At 42.0% G+C, this 17,305-nt stretch overlaps 1 protein-coding gene across 1 annotated transcript; it reads left to right on the top strand.

Annotated features, from left to right (window-relative positions):
• Positions 1 to 13,001: 13,001 nt before the first annotated feature.
• Positions 13,002 to 14,023, top strand: med13 (mediator complex subunit 13). The gene is given in 1 exon segment (NM_001141897.1): positions 13,002 to 14,023. A coding segment is annotated over 1 exon segment (114 nt). The 5' UTR covers positions 13,002 to 13,165; the 3' UTR covers positions 13,280 to 14,023.
• The last annotated feature ends 3,282 nt before the right edge of the window (positions 14,024 to 17,305 follow it).

The raw sequence follows: 17,305 nt of genomic DNA, 5'->3' as shown, positions 1-17,305 counted from the left end.
AAACTATTTTCCACGTTCTCCTCCCTCTTTAATATTCATCCCCTTCTTTCCTCCCTCCTCCCTCTCTTCAAAGTGGTTGACGACATCCTCCCCTCATTCACCCAGCCTATTGAGTTTACTGGTCACACTCCTACCCTACGCCTTGACCTCTTTCTCCCCTCTCTCTCCAGATGAAATCCTGTGACTAGTGAGGTCTGGCTGCCCGACAACCTGTCTGCTTGAACCCATTTCCTCCTCTCTTCTCCAGACCATCTCTGGAGACCTTCTCCCATTCCTCACTTCCCTCATCAACTCATCCCTGACCACTGGCTGCGTCCCCTCTGACTTCAAAATGGCCAGAGTCACTCCCCTCCTCAAGAAACCAACACTCGACTCATCTGCGTCAAAAACTATAGACCTGTACCCCTTTTCGCACTGCCAAAGCTGACACTTTCACTGGTGTCCCCCAGGGTTCGGTTCTTGGCCCTCTCCACTTCTCTCTACACACCAAGTCATTCGGCTCCATAATATCATCACATGGTCTCTCCTATCATTGCTATGCGGATGACACTCAACTACGTTTCTTCTACCCTCTTCTGACACCCAGGTGGTGACACGCATCTCTGCGTGCATGGCAGATATCTCATTTTGGATGTAGGCCCACCACCTCAAGCTCAACCTCAACAAGACAGAACTGCTCTTCCTCCCCAATGGTGGAGCCAACTTCCCCCTGGAGCTAGGACAGCAGAGTCCCTGCCCATTTTCAACATAAAGCACCTGTAACCCTATCTCTTCAAAGAGTATCTTAAATAATACCCCTCATCGACTCAACTGCAATCGCTCTGGATAAGAGTGTCTCCTAAATTACAAAAATGTAAATGATTAAATTTGGCATGAAGGTTTGCTACAAAAATGGATGGAAAGCGGTTTTGGGGGAAAAAACATACATTATAAAATCCATCCACAAACAAGTGTGCAGTTTAAATTGGCACATAAAACACACAGATTTATTTCCACAGGGCCGTGTGGTGAGACAAGGATGCAGCTTGAGCCACACCCTCTTCAACATATACAGTATATCAATGAATTGGCGAGGGCACTGGAACAGTTTTCAGCACCCGGCCTCTCCCTACTAAACTGTGAAGTCAAATGTCTACTGTTTGCTGATGATCTGGTGCTTCTGTCCCCAACCAAGGAGGGCCAACAGCAGCACATAGATCTTCTGCACAGATTCTGTCAGACCTCAGTGAATCTTCGTAAGACAAAAATAATGGTGTTCCATAAAAGGTCCAGTTGCCAGGACAACAAATACAAATTCCATATAGACACCGTTGACCTAGAACACACAAACTATACCTACCTCAGCCTTAACCTCACCACCACAGGTAACTTCCACCAAGCTGTGAACGATCTAAGAGACAAGGCCAGAAAGGCCTTCTACTCCATCAAAGGTAACATAAAATTTGACATACCAATTAGGATCTGGCTAAAAATACTTGAATCAGTTATAGAACCCACTGGCCTTTATGAGGTCTGGGGTCCGCTCACCAACTAAGAATTTACAAAATGGGACAAACACGAAATTGAGACCGCATTCAGAATTCTGTAAAAACATCCTTGTACAATGTAAAATACCAAATAATGCATGCTAAGCAGAATTAGGACAATACCTGCTAATGATCAATATCCAGAAAAGAGCTATTCAATTCTACAACCACCTAAAAGGAAGCGATCCCCAAACCTTCCATAACAAAGCCATCACCTACAGCAGTGTTTCCCAACCATGGTCCTCGAGTACCCCCAACAGTACACATTTTTATTGTAACCCTGGGCAAGGACACCTGATTCAACATGTCAACTAATCATCAAGCCATCAATGAGTTGAATGAGGTGTGTTTTGTCAAGGGCTACCACGAAACTGAACTGTTGGGGGTACTTGAGGACCAGGGTTGGAAAACACTGATCTACAGAGAGATGAACCTGGAAAAGAGTCCCCTCCGCAAGCTGGTCCTGGGGCTTTGTTCACAAACACACCCCACAGAGCCCCAGGACAGCAACACAATTAGACCCAATCAAATCATGAGAAAACAAAAAGATAATATTCACCCAAAAAATGTAATGCTATTGAGAACTAAACAGAGAGTCCACAGTGGCAGAATACCTGACCACTGTGACTGACCCAAAATTAAGGAAAGCATTGATTATGTACAGACTCAGTGAGAATAGCCTTGCTATTGAGAGAGGCCGCCGTTGGCAGACCTGGCTCTCAAGAGAAGACAGGCTGGCTATGTGCACACTGCCTACAAAATGTAATGAAAACTGAGCTGCACTTCCTAAACTCTTGCCAAATGTATGACCATTTTAAAGACACATAGATATACATACAAATCCAATTTTTATAAACTCCCATAACTGCCATCAGAGCAGCAAGGTTTGTAACCTGTTGCCACAAGAAAAGGGCAATCAGTGAAGAACAAACACCATTTTAAATACAACCCTTATTAATTTATTTTCCATTTTGTACTTCAGCTATTTGTACATTGTTACAACACTGTACATAGCCATAATATACCATTTGAAATGGCTCTATTCTTTTAAAACATTTGTGAGTGTAATGTTTACTGTTAATTTCTGATTAGTTTATTTCATTTCTGTTTAATGTATTTCACTTGGTTTGGCAATGTAAACATGCGTTTCCCATGCCAATTGAAATAGAAAGAGAGAGAACCACTATAAACTACCTCATAATCAGGGGCACAACTTTCACTAGGGATGAGGGGACATGTCCCCCTCACATTCTGCAACTGCATTTTTGTCCCCCACAGTTTTTTATTGGAATGTGATACAAAACGAGGCAACGGTGTGCTTTAGGACCATGCAGACACCCCCGAGCAGTCGGGTAGGCTGTTTGGAGTGTTTATCTGACACAACAAAAAATATATAGTTGAAGTCGGAAGTTTACATACACCTTGGCCAAATACATTTAAACTCAGCTTTTCACAATTCCTGACATTTAATCCTAGTAAAAATTCCCTGTCTTAAGTCAGTTAGGATCACCACTTTATTGAAAGAATGTGAAATGTCAGAATAATGGTAGAGAGAATGATTTATTTCAGCTTTTATTTCTTTCATCACATTCCCAGTGGGTCAGAAGTGTACATACACTCAATTAGTATTTGGTAGCATTGCCTTTAAATTGTTTATCTTGGGTTAAACGTTTCGGGTAGCCTTCCACAAGCTTCCCACAATACGTTGGGTGAATTTTGGCCCATACCTCCTGACAGAGCTGGTGTAACTGAGTCAGGTTTGTAGGCCTCCTTGCTCGCACAAGCTTTTCAGTTCTGCTCACAAATTTTCTATGGGATTGAGGTTAGGGCTTTGTTATGGCCACTCCAATACTTTGCTGTCCTTAAGCCAAGTATGCTTGGGCTCATTGTCCATTTGGAAGACCCATTTGCGACCAAGCTTTAACTTCCTGACTGATGTATTGAGATGTTGCTTCAATATATCCACATCATTTTTCTTCCTCATGATGCCATCTATTTTGTGAAGTGTACCAGTCCCTCCTGCAGCAAAGCACCCCCACAACATGATGCTGCCACTGTTGGGATGGTGTTCTTCGGCTTGCAAGCGTCCCCCTTTTTCCTCAAAACATAACGATGGTCATTATGGCCAAACAGTTCTATTTTTGTTTCATCAGACCAAAGGACATTTCTCCAAAAAGTACGATCTTTGTCCCCATGTGCAGTTGCAAACCGTAGTCTGGGGTTTTTATGGTGGTTTTGGAGCAGTGGCTTCTTCCTTGCTGAGCGGCCTTTCAGGTTATGTCGATATAGGACTTGTTTTACTGTGGATTTAGATACTTCTGTACCTGTTTCCTCCAGCATCTTCACAAGGTCCTTTGCTGTTGTTCTGGGATTGATTTGCACTTTTTGCACCAAAGTACGTTCATCTCTAGGAGACAGAACGCGTCTCCTTCCTGAGTGTTATGACGGCTGCATGGTCCCATGGTGTTTATACTTGCATACTTTTGTTTGTACAGATGAACGTGGTACCTTCAGGCGTTTGGAAATTGCTCACAAGGATGAACCAGACTTGTGGATGTCTACAATGATTTTTCTGAGGTCTTGGCTGATTTCTTTGGATCTTCCCATGATGTCAAGCAGAGAGGCACTGAGTTTGAAGGTAGGCCTTGAAATACATCCACAGGTAAACCTCCAATTGACTCAAATGATGTCAATTAGCCTATTGGAAGCTTCTAAAGCCATGACATAATTTTCTGTAATTTTCCAAGCTGTTTAAAGGCACAGTCAACTTAGTGTATGTAAACTTCTGACCCACTGGAATTGTGATACAGTGAATTATAAGTGAAATAATCTGTCTGTAAACAATTGTTGTAAAAATGACTTGTGTCATGCACAAAGTAGATGTCCTAACCGACTTGCCAGAACTATAGTTTGTTAACAAGAAATTTGTGGAGTGGTTGAAAAACAATTTTTAATGACTCCAACCTAAGTGTATGTAAACTTCCGACTTCAACTGTATATATAATGTCCCCCCCACTTCTAAAACCAAAGTTGCGCCCCCGCTCAAAGTAATTTTTTTGCATTTTTTATAAGAGTTGATTTCAACCTTCTGTTTAAGGTAGGGATATCTTTATCGGCTGCATCGCAATATACTGCATCCGCTTATTTCGGCCTTCCGCATCTGCGGTGGAACGTGGCAGATCTAAAGTGCTGTGTGACAGACTAGGAGACATGCCGAAAATCGGTCTTCTCATGAAAACGGCTGTAAGGTTTGGCCTACAAACTAATATGACCCCACTATGGAAAGGGGAGACTCATGAACAAGATGGTGTTCTAGGACCCCCACAAGTGTCACAGGACTCGTCTGAAGGTAACCCTGTACTGGTTTTAAAAAAATGATGGAAGTATGTATTTAGAACAGCCTCAATGCATTGGGGCATGGACTCTACAAGATGTCAAAAGCATTCCACAGGGATGTTGGCCCATGTTGACTCCAATGCTTCCCACAGTTGTGTCAAGTTGGCTGCATTTCCTTTGGGTGGTGGACCATTCTTGATACACAGAGGAAACTGTTGAGTGTGAAAAACCCAGCAGTGCTGCAGTTCTTGACACAAACCGGTGCGCCTGGCATCTACTACCATACCCCGTTCAAAGGCACTTAAATATTTTTTCTTACACTTTCTCCCTCTGAATGGTACATAATCAATTGTCTCAAGGCTTAAAAATTCTTCTTTATCCCACTGATTGAAGTGGATTTAACTTGTGACATCAATAAGTGATCATAGACTGACCAGGTGAATCCAAGTGAAAGATATGTCATGGAAAGATAATGTTATACCCAATGTATATTTCCTGAGCTTTCCTATACCTCCTATATATTTCTCTGGCCAAACTCCAACGACGCTGGGCTTATTGTGCACCGCCCTATGGGACTCCCAATCACGGCTGGATGTTATACAGCCTGGATTTGAACCAGGTACTATAGTGATGCCTCTTGCACTGAATTGCAGTTCCTTAGACCACTGCACCACTCGGGAGTCCATATAGGACAGACACTTCAAAACCTTATGATTATTATTTATTTTTTGACTGGCTGTCACATTTATGAATTTGTTATTCAATGCGGTTCTATGGGCTACAGTAGTAAAGGCCAAATTCAATATTTTATCAAATAATTTTACAATATATTCTTTTATACCTATGGGGTCCTAAAATTCAAAATTGAATGCTAAATTGGGCTTAGACTTCTAGGGGTTAAAGGAGAAGTGACTAAACTATTCAACCATAACGTTACCCGGAGTGGTACACGCCTTCAAAGTATCCAGAGCGGTACATTTTGTTGCGTTTTGTAACGTAACAAAATGTGGAAAAAGTCAAGGGGTTTGAATACTTTCCGAAGGCCCTGGAAGTCCAGGGCCTCTAAGTCCCCATGGGGATATCCCTGTCTGGGGGTGCCGGGTGAGTCACACTCCCTGGCTGACTGCTGGGTCATATTCATTAAGCACCAAATGGAAGAAAACAGACTGAAACTGGGAGGGACCTCCTTGAATCAAAATCACCTTTATTCGCCAAATACATTTGCATGTAGAGGAATTTGACTCTGTGAAATGGTGCTGCTGCAATAAAAATAATATACAGACAGATAATAAACAGAATATACGGACAAAATATATAGGCACAGAATTGACACACTCCACATACAATGTACACAATAAACACTAAAGCTAAAAACTACAGACTACACTATAAACACTATAAGCTACATTATAACTATGAGTGTAGAGATGTACTGTATGAATAGAATGAAAGTGCAGGGTGCATAGTCTGTGAGTGGGAAGATCATCGTGGATCATGTAGCTGGTTAGTAAGGGCCACAGCACGAGTCAAATAAGAAAGACACTTTTTTTGTGTCCCGTTGCAAAACTTTTTGCTATAGTGTGCCCTAATGAATACCATCCTGGACTCAGTTAGGGGAAGCACCAGCAGGGCCGTCTCATAAGAATCACTTCTGAACCAGAACTGATTATGCTACTCTGCAACTCACCCGCTCTTAACATTCCACGTGTTCACTTCCTATTCAAACAACCATTATTTAATCCCGTCTGTAATGTTCTGTTTTTCTGAAATATGGAGTTGGATACAGATCAATCATACCATAACACACCAAGTTTAATCCAAGCCTTTTCGGCAAGTGTTGCATTTTTTCTACCGTGTTTGAACTTCTAATGTAATGAGCTTCCATGCAGGAAGCTCAACGGTATAGAAGTAAATTCTCTGCCAGCATGGGGGTCTAGAAGAGCTGTATGAGCCCTGCTGCCTGGGGAAATGACTGCCTATCAATCAGTTGTGAAGACCAGCAGAATACACATCTGGAACACATTGATGCTCTGGTGCCTTGATGCTTTTCCATCTTAGAGAGAGACAGCTTCCAATTAAACAATTAAGGCATCATCATGGTAGGCTATACACCACCACCCCACCTTCCTAACCTAACCTTGGGTGTTACCCCGGCCCTCCCCTGGTTTGGGTCTAATTGCTGCCTGCATCAGATGCAGGGGAAACTGCAGTGTGTGCAAACCTGATTGTTTCTCAGAGTTGTGTTTGTTTGTATCATCTAGTGTTAACCATTCACAAGTGCCACAATGAAGAAAATGACAAAGTATCTGTCACAGAGGAATGTCAGATATGTTGTCACTCAGTCCTTCACACAGCTCAGGTTCTTCTGACTGTCTGACAGCAGTCTAGTTCATGTTTTTCGCTGATTTGACTTCTGTGCTTGACGGCCTAATTTCAACAATGATCTCATTCTTGCCGGGTGGTTTCAGTTGCAGCAGCAGCAGAGAGGGAGCCAAGGAGGTGTGGGAGCTCATCGCATTAGTTTACAATTCATATTGAATGTATTAATCCCATGCTGTTTTCTGAAGGCTGCTTAAGGAGAGAAAAAATCCCAGATATAGACTCCTTTCCTCCATCTGCTCACAACGAGTGTGTGAGAGAGAGAGAGAGAGAGAGAGAGAGAGAGAGAGAGAGAGGCGGGAAAGGGAAGTTGAGAGGGATCCTAACAACGAGGGTCTGTGCTAAAAGACTGCAGCGGGAAAAAGTGTGTCAGAACATTTACCAGCGGGGATGCGCGAAGTCGTCTTTTTCCTGGGCGGCAGCCTTGCAGAAAAGCTCTTGTCTAGTCAGCAGCACAACAAAGGGATAACCATGGCTTTATTTGTGCCTCAAGAATGTTCCTGCACAGGCACTGCGTGTTCCAGCGCCCATACAAGTGGCCTCTTTCTTCAGCTGCATGGAGAGTGGGGTGCTGCTATAACACAGAACCGACTAGAGGCACAACCACACGTGCGTGCATGCACTTAGACAGAGGCTTCAGAGATCTGCAAACGTGTCTTAAAACAAGTGATGCTGTCAAACCACTTTATTCTCTCAAACTACAAAGACCCTGGCAGCCGTGGTTTTGACTCAACTGAAAGAGCAGAGCACTGCTCTCTCTGCCCAACTGCCTTTGTGTGAGTGACACAATCTGACACAGTTCAAAGGAGGCCCTTTAGCCAGTAGCTGGCTCCATCTGTGCCTCACAGGCCCTTTACAAAGCAGCTCTGTCGTGTTGGACATGGAGGGGTGGAGTAGTGAGTCTGGCCCTGTACAGCTCTACATTGTGTCCAGCCCACTGCCTCCCTGCAAGGACGTACCACATTGAAAACAGACAGACCTGCAATTACTCCCAGAAAGACTAGCTTTATTGGGTCTCTCTCCAGAATTATGGTTTTCACTGGTTTCCCTTGTTGACCAGAGTTGTGCCTTTGAAATACTCACCCTGCAGCTCTCTCAGAACATGGCTGTCGACAGGACACACATTGTATTTGGATTGTTGGCTTTCTTCTTATCTTAATTCCCCTGCTGAAATAATGTGAGTTGGTTAAAAAAAGAGCCTGATATACGGTTGACTAAATTCACTACATGAACACAGGCTTGATACTATATTTGCTGGCTACGTTAGAGGCTATAAAATGTACATGTGGTTTTAGTATACGTATAATTAAGGCAGTTGTGTTCATATGTTAATTAGCAAACCATGTGTGAGTGTGTGTGGGTGGGGGTTGGGACTAGAGGTGTGTACTTTATTTGAACATGGTGGCCCAGTTGACCCTTTTGATTACTAATGCCATTCCTCCATTGTAGAAACTAAGACAAGGATATTACCACTTAGCCTTTGTAAACAAGTGTCTGAAAACAAGAGCTGTGCTGTTGAACTATAGACCTTCCAATCCTGCCCTGCCTGGCCCTCAATGCTACTGACTGCCCCCCCCCCTCCCACACACACACACATGTTTGAATGTTAATTTGGTAATAATGCACAATTGAATTCCAGCTGCTTTGACAACAATGAATGTCAATGAATCCCATTATTATGACGCACTCAAGCTATTCAGACTATTTAAAGACCTCCAGATATCTTGCATTCCATTCACTCTTCACTGTTTAGCTCACAGTCACTCACTTAGTAGTGATTGGTGCAATATCCTGCTCCTCTTGTTGCTGTTCTCCTGTCTTATCTGACCACATGTTTTCATTAAATGCAGGTTATGACCTCAGGCAAAATATCAGATGTATTATTCACTTTCTTTATACAGGATGTAGTCACAGAACAATAACACTTTTTGACACATGCTACACACAGTTCCTTTTTGCAGACAGATAGGAAGGGCCTGTAGACAGTATTGAATCAGATGGTACAAGAACAGTGGGCTAACTCCTAAGTGCCAAACCACTTGTTATAAACTGGGTGGTTCGAGCCCTTAATGCTGATTGTCTGAAAGCCGTGGTATATCAGATCGTATACCATGGGTATGACAAAACATTTATTTTTACTGCTCTAACTATGTTGGTAACCAGTTTATAATAGCAATAAGGCACCTTGGGGGTTTGTGATATATGGCCAATATACCACGTCTAAGAGCTGTGTCCTAGCACTCTGCGTTGCATCGTGCGTAAGAACAGCCCTTAGCTGTGGTATATTGGCTATATACCACACCCCCTCTTGGCTTACTGTTCGCTGCTCTGGCACCCCAATGGTGGAACAAGCTCCCTCACGACTCCATGACAGCGGAGTCAATCACCACCTTCCGTAGACACCTGAAACCCCACCTCTTTAAGGAATACCTGGGATAGGATATAGTAATCCCTCTAACCCCCCCCTCAAAAAAGATATAGATGTGCTATTGTAAAGTGGTTGTTCCACTGGATATCATAAGGTGAATGCACCAATTTGTAAGTCGCTCTGGATAAGAGTGTCTGCTAAATGACGTAAATGTAAATGTAAATGTTAATTATATACAGTACCAGTCAAAAGTTTGGACACACCTACTCATTCAAGGGTTTTTCTTTATTTGTACTATTTTCTATATTGTAGAATAATAGTGAAGACATCACCACTATGAAATAACACAAATGGAATCATGTAGTAACTAAAAAAAAGTGTTTAACAAATCAAAATATATTTCATATTTTATATTCTTCAAACCCTTTGCCTTGATGACAGCTTTGCATTCTCTCAACCAGATTCATGAGGTAGTCACATGGAATGCTTTCCCAACAGTCTTGAAGGAGTTCCCATATATGCTGAGCACTATTCCTTCACTCTACGGTCCAACACATCCCAAACCATCTCAATTGGGTTGAGGTTGGGTGATTTGTGGAGGCCAGGTCATCTGATGCAGCACTCCATCACTCTCCTTCTTGGTCAAATAGCTCTTACACAGCCTGGAGGTGTGTTTTGGGTCATTGTCCTGTTGAAAAACAAATGATAGTCCCACTAAGCGCAAACCAGATGGGATGGTGTATTGCTGCATAATGCTGTGGTAGCCATGCTGGTTTAGTGTGCCTTGATTTCTAAATAAATCACCGACAGTTTCACCAGCAAAGCACCCCCACACCATCACACCTCCTCCTCCCTGCTTCACGGTGGGAACCACACATGCAGAGATCATCCATCACAAAGAGACAGCGGTTGGAACCAAACATCTCCAATTTGGACTCATCAGACCAAAGGACAGATTTCTACCAGATTTCTAATGTCTAATGTCTCTTCTTCTTATTGGTGTACTTTAGTAGTGGATTCGACCATGAAGGCCTGATTCACGCAGTCTCCTCTGAACAGTTGATGTTGAGATGTGTCTGTTACTTGAACTCTGTGAGGTGCAAACTGAGGTGCAGTTAATTGCTGATTTCTGAGGCTGGTAATTCTAATGAACTTATCCTCTGCAGCAGAGGTAACTCTGGGTCTTCCTTTCCTGTGGCGGTCCTCATGAGAGCCAATTTCATCATAGTGCTGGATGGTTTTTGTAACTGCACTTGAAGGAACTTTCAAAGTTCTTGACATTTTCCGCATTGACTGACATTCATGTCTTAAAGTAATGATGGACTGTCATTTCTCTTTGCAAATTTGAGCTGTTCTTGCCATAATATGGACTTTTACCATCTTCTGTATACCCCCCTACCTTGTCACAACACAACTGATTGGCTCAAACACATGAAGAAGGAAAGAAATTCCACAAATTAATTTTTAACAAGGCACACCTGTTAATTGAAACGCATTCCAAGTGACTACCTCATGAAGCTGGTTGAGAGAATGCCAAGAGTGTGCAAAGCTGTCATCAAGGCAAAGGGTGGCTATTTTGAAGAATCTCAAATAGAAAATATATTTTGATTTGTTTAACACTTTTTTGGTTGCTACATGATTCCATATGTGTTATTTCATAGTTTTGATGTCTTCACTACTTTCTACAATGTAGAAAATATTAAAATAAAGAAAAACCCTGGAATGAGTAGGTCTGTCCAAACTTTTAACTGGTACTGTATGTTATACTTTCATTTTCACAGTTGTTCTTGTATTTTGGCATTGTGTCAGTAGAGATTTAACAAGATAAGTAAGAGAGTGAAATTACATCAGAAGATTAGATATGCATTTCCTGTTAGTTGCAATGTTAGGACAATTGTGCTTATGAGGTCTATCATCAAATGCTTTTCTTTAAAACAATCACACAGACACTTAATCATTCCCCAATAGCTTCTCATATCTAGTGGGAGTGATGACAAAGAGAAAAGAGCAGGGAGAGAGAGAGATTATCAGTGGTGTCTGGTGGGAGATAGATATAACGATGGGAGCTGTTGGACTTGTCAGGATTAGATCAGAATCACTAATGAAGGCAGAGAAACACATGATCTACTATCTGGCCTTGGAGACTGGCCTGCACAGTATCACAGCAGCAAGCATGAACACATGGCCATGCACTGGATGGGCTATGACTTTGACTGAGGATCTCACAGGCAGTGTGACAAAGTTATGCCATTATCAGCTGGAGCTGCATAGCATTTTTTATATAGGTTATTAGATCAGTTAAAATGGCAAATTGTGCTGAATGCATTGCTTCAACGTGGCTTCTTAGAATTCTGTGCATTCGTTACATTCAATCATCTAAAATGATTAGCCTAATTGACATTTTTATACAAATGAAGGAGTAGAGCTCAGTATCTATTGTAAGAAAAAAAAAGTATTTAAAAAAAAGAAGTGTAGTCACTATTGGGTTGCATCAGTAAATTGAAATTGACTGAATACTTCATCATTACCAAATGTATTCAATCATCTTGAAGGATTGGCATCAAAAAACGAAATAAAGTAATTTCTTCACACAGAGGTGCAACAATAATTTGATCATGTCACGTTTAGTTCTTTCATGGCATGTGTGGCCTGGGGCAACTCTTGAAATCTATTCATGTGCTTCAACTGTTACAGTGTTACTACAGCTTCACAATGGTGTTACAATAGTGTTACATTGTATCCCCGCCTACATTCAAGGTGCACGTTTTGTACTCGAATTAGGGCTTTGATTGGGTTGCAAGGGCAGGGCACTCACAGTTGAATGATGTAAATATTGATGCAAGGAATGGATACATTTCTTTGTGTATGCACTAGGTGGTGCACTGTGAAAGTCGGCAAGTTAGGTTTGATCATTAGTAACAAAATCTGGTTGCTCAGTAGCGCCACTTGCTCTCGCCTAGCGGCAATACCCATCAGTTACAGTGTTATTACAGCCCTCATGACCATGAATGAGCCAATAGGCTTTGGGAGGCAGAGTTCTCCCTGTGGCCGCCATTAAAGAAAGGAATCCATGAATTCAAATGGAAACCAGCAGGAACAGAGACCGAAATAATGGTTAAAATGACCGTAAAAATATAGGCATATGCCAATTTTCGATAGTTTTTTAAGGATGTTATTCGTTTTTAGATCGATTTTGATGGTGATGGAGGAGTAGAGGGACGTTTTTAGCAAAGACCGTTTTAAGCTAAGGGGGAGGGGGAGAGTTGCTTATTTACTCTCCTTTTCTTTTTGTTTTAAAGCATTTTTCGCTCCCTTTAATTTGTTTACTTCATGTATATTTGAGAGGTCGACAGAGAGGTTGCGAAGACGATATTTTAACTGCTTTTATTTTTGGGCGGACAATAGCTTTCGAAGGGTTGTTGAATTACATACTCCAGCCGATTGGTAAAAATAATTCTCGTTGATTAGCTTATACATCTTGCAAAATACTAGTGGAAATTGGTATTTATTTTCCCCGGAACTGAAATGATGGAATGTTCGATCTCGCTGTGAAAGGATGAGTTCTTGTTTTGTACCAAACGGGGCCAGCTTGGAGGATTGCCATTCCAATCTATTCTGTCTGGTAAGAGATTTAAAACTAAAGGAAAAGCAGCCATTTTTAACTAGCTGAAGAGAGCAAAAACGGTAGCCACAGCAGTGGGAAACAGTCGTAGGGCCCTTCTAACACTGCAATTCAAACATCATTCACCAAGGCAATGGTTATTTGCATACTGAGAAGTTGTGCAAGCTTAAGAAATAATAAGGTTATCTGTCACTTGCAGCTGCATGCATGTGTTTGCCATCATAAATGTTCAGTTTGATCATATTAAATACATTCCAGCCCTGAGAGTGTTAGGCAATAAATGTGCAACTAATGTAATGTGTGTTGATAAACATCTTAGCCAACTAGATATAACTAGCAACACTGAATACCATGCATGATACATGTTTTTCCACTTTTTCCACTAGTTGTTTGCTTGGTTGAAGTAACGTTATGCTTTTTATCGAATGCATTGTGCAGCATGTTTACGTGACCTAAAAATAAACCCAATCAGTTTGCTAGTCTGCTAACTAGCTTGCAATGTCGTACATTTGCACAAATAGCAAGTTAACTAAATGACAGATACATTTACATTCAGTCATGGAATGCAAAGTAAAGGCTTGTGAACATTGGCTTCTAATTTCAACTCCCATGTTCAATGAATTAATCATGTTGTTCTTGTCAGTGGGCCGGTGTAGTTGTTCAGATACATTGCTTGCTACATTGTTTTCTTTAAAGTAGCCAATGAAGAGCTTGGTTACTGAAACAGCGTATCCTATTCGCTGGCTTACATGTACGGTACTTTCCCTTTGAAGTTGTCAGGTTTGCTTGCCAATCATTTGTTGTTTACGCTCTTGGCTGGCGCATTCTTAACGGAGGCACGGGCTGAAATATTAATAAACAAGAATGTGTTCTTGGCTATTGTTAGTGCATGATAGACTTTAGGACTCACTTCCTGTCTGGCAAGTTGTCAAGTTGAATACATTGTTCATGACAGATTAATGCATTTCACAGTATTGTTAGAGTTGTTGTGTGTATTTATTTAGCTGTTATAGTTCTCATAGTGCTGATTGATACTGTTGCTAGTCAGTCGTAAAACAAGGGAATTATATAGCTATCATAAACACATACAACCGACAGTACCTAATAGATTTTGGTTATAGCCTACTATTATGACTGAAGGAAAAAGCTCACATGTCCACTCTTGTCCCTGGCACTACTACTACTCTAGAGGCTTCTCAGTAGTGCACTATCTATAGGTTTGTATCAATGCATTGCATTTTTTCTGTACAATATGCACTGCATGACATATGCTAACAATTCCCCATCATGAATGTTAAATCAATAAATAATGATACACTTTGGACATTGATAGACATGAACTGTCCTTTTCCAAAGCATTTGACAGTCGAGCTGAATGAACAGGAGAAGCTATGAGGCTAGTAGTGAATGACTGGCTGCTGTATTGCAATAGCAGGGAGACATTTTACTGCATACTGAGACTAAGCATGATACCAGTGCTTCTGTTCGCTGTCCTGTATGACTCGCACACTAACCAGACTTAGTGGTTTAAGCTAAAAGAATGCAGTGAACAGTGGCACTTTTACCATAACTTTAAACAGTTCTCGGGAGTCTTATAACAATGTTTTATATACAATTCCTGTTTGTATTTGAAGTTAAGCTGATTTTGGTCAAGTTTGAAGATGAGTTATTATGCTTTTCATAAATAAAGTCACATCACAACTGCCCTGCTAGACTAGTGTCTCCTGGCAGTCTTAAGTTCTCAACCTTGTGTAGAAGAAAGTCCTTTTAGCGGGCATCAAACTCCTTCCGGGCTGGGCAGGATTAGAACAAAAACCAACACTGCAGCAGTGACAAATGCTGTGCAGAAGGAAAGGCTGGGCGAGACAAGAGAGTAGACCAAGTGGATTTGCATTTCTCTCCAGTTCTCCAAGATGCAAACAGACACTTGTTAACTAGTTTCATGTGTTGCCGCAGGAGGGTGAGGCCTTGACGGAGAGTTTCTTGTAGTGGTGGTGGGGTGTCTATCCATCTGCTCAGGAATGATTTGTGCAACTTCACCTGTTGCCTGTCTCTGGGAGGGAGAAAGTCAGGAAGTGAAAGGAAAAGGAAAGGGGGATACCTAGTCAGTTGTACAACTGAATGCCTTCAACTGAAATGTGTCTTCTGCATTTAACCCAACCCCTCTGAATCAGAGAGGTGCGGGGGGCTGCCTTAATCCACATCCACGTCATCGGCGCCCGGGGAACAGTGGGTTAACTACCTTGCTCAGGGGCAGAACAACAGATTTTTACCTTGTCAGCTCAGAGATTTGATCCAGCAACCTTTCGGTTACTGGCCCAAAGCTCCTACCCGCCAGGCTACCTGCCGCCCCAAAGCAAGGGAAGGATAGGCAGCTGTTGGCACTAAGCGTACTCCACAATGGGACCTGGAGCTCTGAGCTGTGAGAGGGAAGGTGAGCAGAGCTGAGCAGCTGATGAAAGGAGGGGTCGTAACCCTCAAATCCCAGGCCGATTTAACGTCAACTTCCTGAGCCTGTCAAATGGCTTTGCCCTCAGATTCCCCTATCGCCGCTATGGGGGTTTAGCTTGCCATCTGAAATGGGAAACTTAACTTCACCCTGGTTCTTGCCCTTTTGGTGGGGTACACTTTGCATATACAGTTTCCCACATACCTGAGCATAACACTAACAGTCAGCTAGCTGTGCCATTAGTCATTTTGAAGGAACCACACAGGTTTCCCTGACACTCACTCATTCATCCTGCATACAGACTGTAACTCACATGTACTGTAAAAGATGGATTGATTGATTAACCGCAGAAGACACACAGACCCTTGACGGTGCAATCTGCTTCTTGAAGATTGCCACTTAGTATTTTCAGAGAATAGCCTAGTTTATGTATCAAAAGCTTCAACTTGATCTTTGACAGGGAAAACAGCCAAGCCAAGGGTTTGGATAGCCTCACACTGACAAAAAATCTGAGCTGTCATCAGAAGACTGGATTGTGTGATGAAAATACATTTCTGTAGAAGAATAAGTGAGATGTATGCAGGCAAACTGTCCAAGCGTGGCCGTTTCAGAAACAGTCAGTTTCTATAAGTGTGGACGATCTGGTTTCACACTTCAGTTTTTTTTCCCATCCCCTTTCTTTCTGTGCAGCACAGATGTTTCTCTGGAAGATGCAGGTGTCAGGTAGTTCCTCACACCACTGTGTCTGCCAGAGAGAGGACTTGATGGAGGGAGTTAGTGAAACATAAACTGCAGCAGTAGTACTATACTGTGGAAGGAATAAGCTATAGGCTATAGGCCTATATGATAATTGAACATTGGCGTGTTAATAGGGTCTTGTCTGGAACACCGTTTGAATGCCCTTGAGCCAGATTCCTGACGTGAGATATTTCCTATGATGTTGCTTGATGAATTGATAATACGTGATATCATGGCAGTTATGTAAGAGGCTGGGAGTTGGTGTGTCAGCCCATCATAATATATCTTAGTATTGAAAAACTCATTTAGGGGCACGTGGGATAGAGTAATGTTGAGGAAAGTCATTTTTTGTTTTGGCCATGTGTGGAATATATTTGTAGTCATCTTGTGATTTTTTGTTGTTGTTGAGATTGTTTCACAAACTCAACAGCCTATGAGCTTTCAATAATTGGTATCTCTCAATTTATGTATACTGAACACAAATATAAACACACCCTGATTTGATTTGCAACAATTTCAAAGATTTTACTGAGTTACAGTTCATATAAGGAAATCAGTCAATTGAAATACATTTATTAGGTCCTGATCTATTGATTTCACATGACTGGGCAGGGGTACAGCCATAGGCCCACCCACTGGGGAGCCAGGCCCAGCCACTGGGGAGCCAGGCCCAGCCAATCAGAATGTGTTTTTCCCCACAAAAGGGCTTTATTACAGACAGAAATACTCCTGTTCAGTGTAGTTAAAGTTGCTCATCATATTTGGTATATGAGACGAGCAATTCTTTGCTGAGATAATGTTAGCATTAGGATTTCAGTAGCGTTCTGTGGCCAGTGTATGGCCTTCCTTGCTGCCATGTTAGAATGCATAACTAAAACCTGGCTCCA

The sequence above is a fragment of the Salmo salar genome, chromosome ssa04, assembly GCF_905237065.1.
Source record: "Salmo salar chromosome ssa04, Ssal_v3.1, whole genome shotgun sequence".
NCBI lineage: Eukaryota > Metazoa > Chordata > Actinopteri > Salmoniformes > Salmonidae > Salmo > Salmo salar.
Note: the sequence above shows the minus strand (reverse complement) of the source record. Positions and strands in the feature narration are given on the sequence as shown.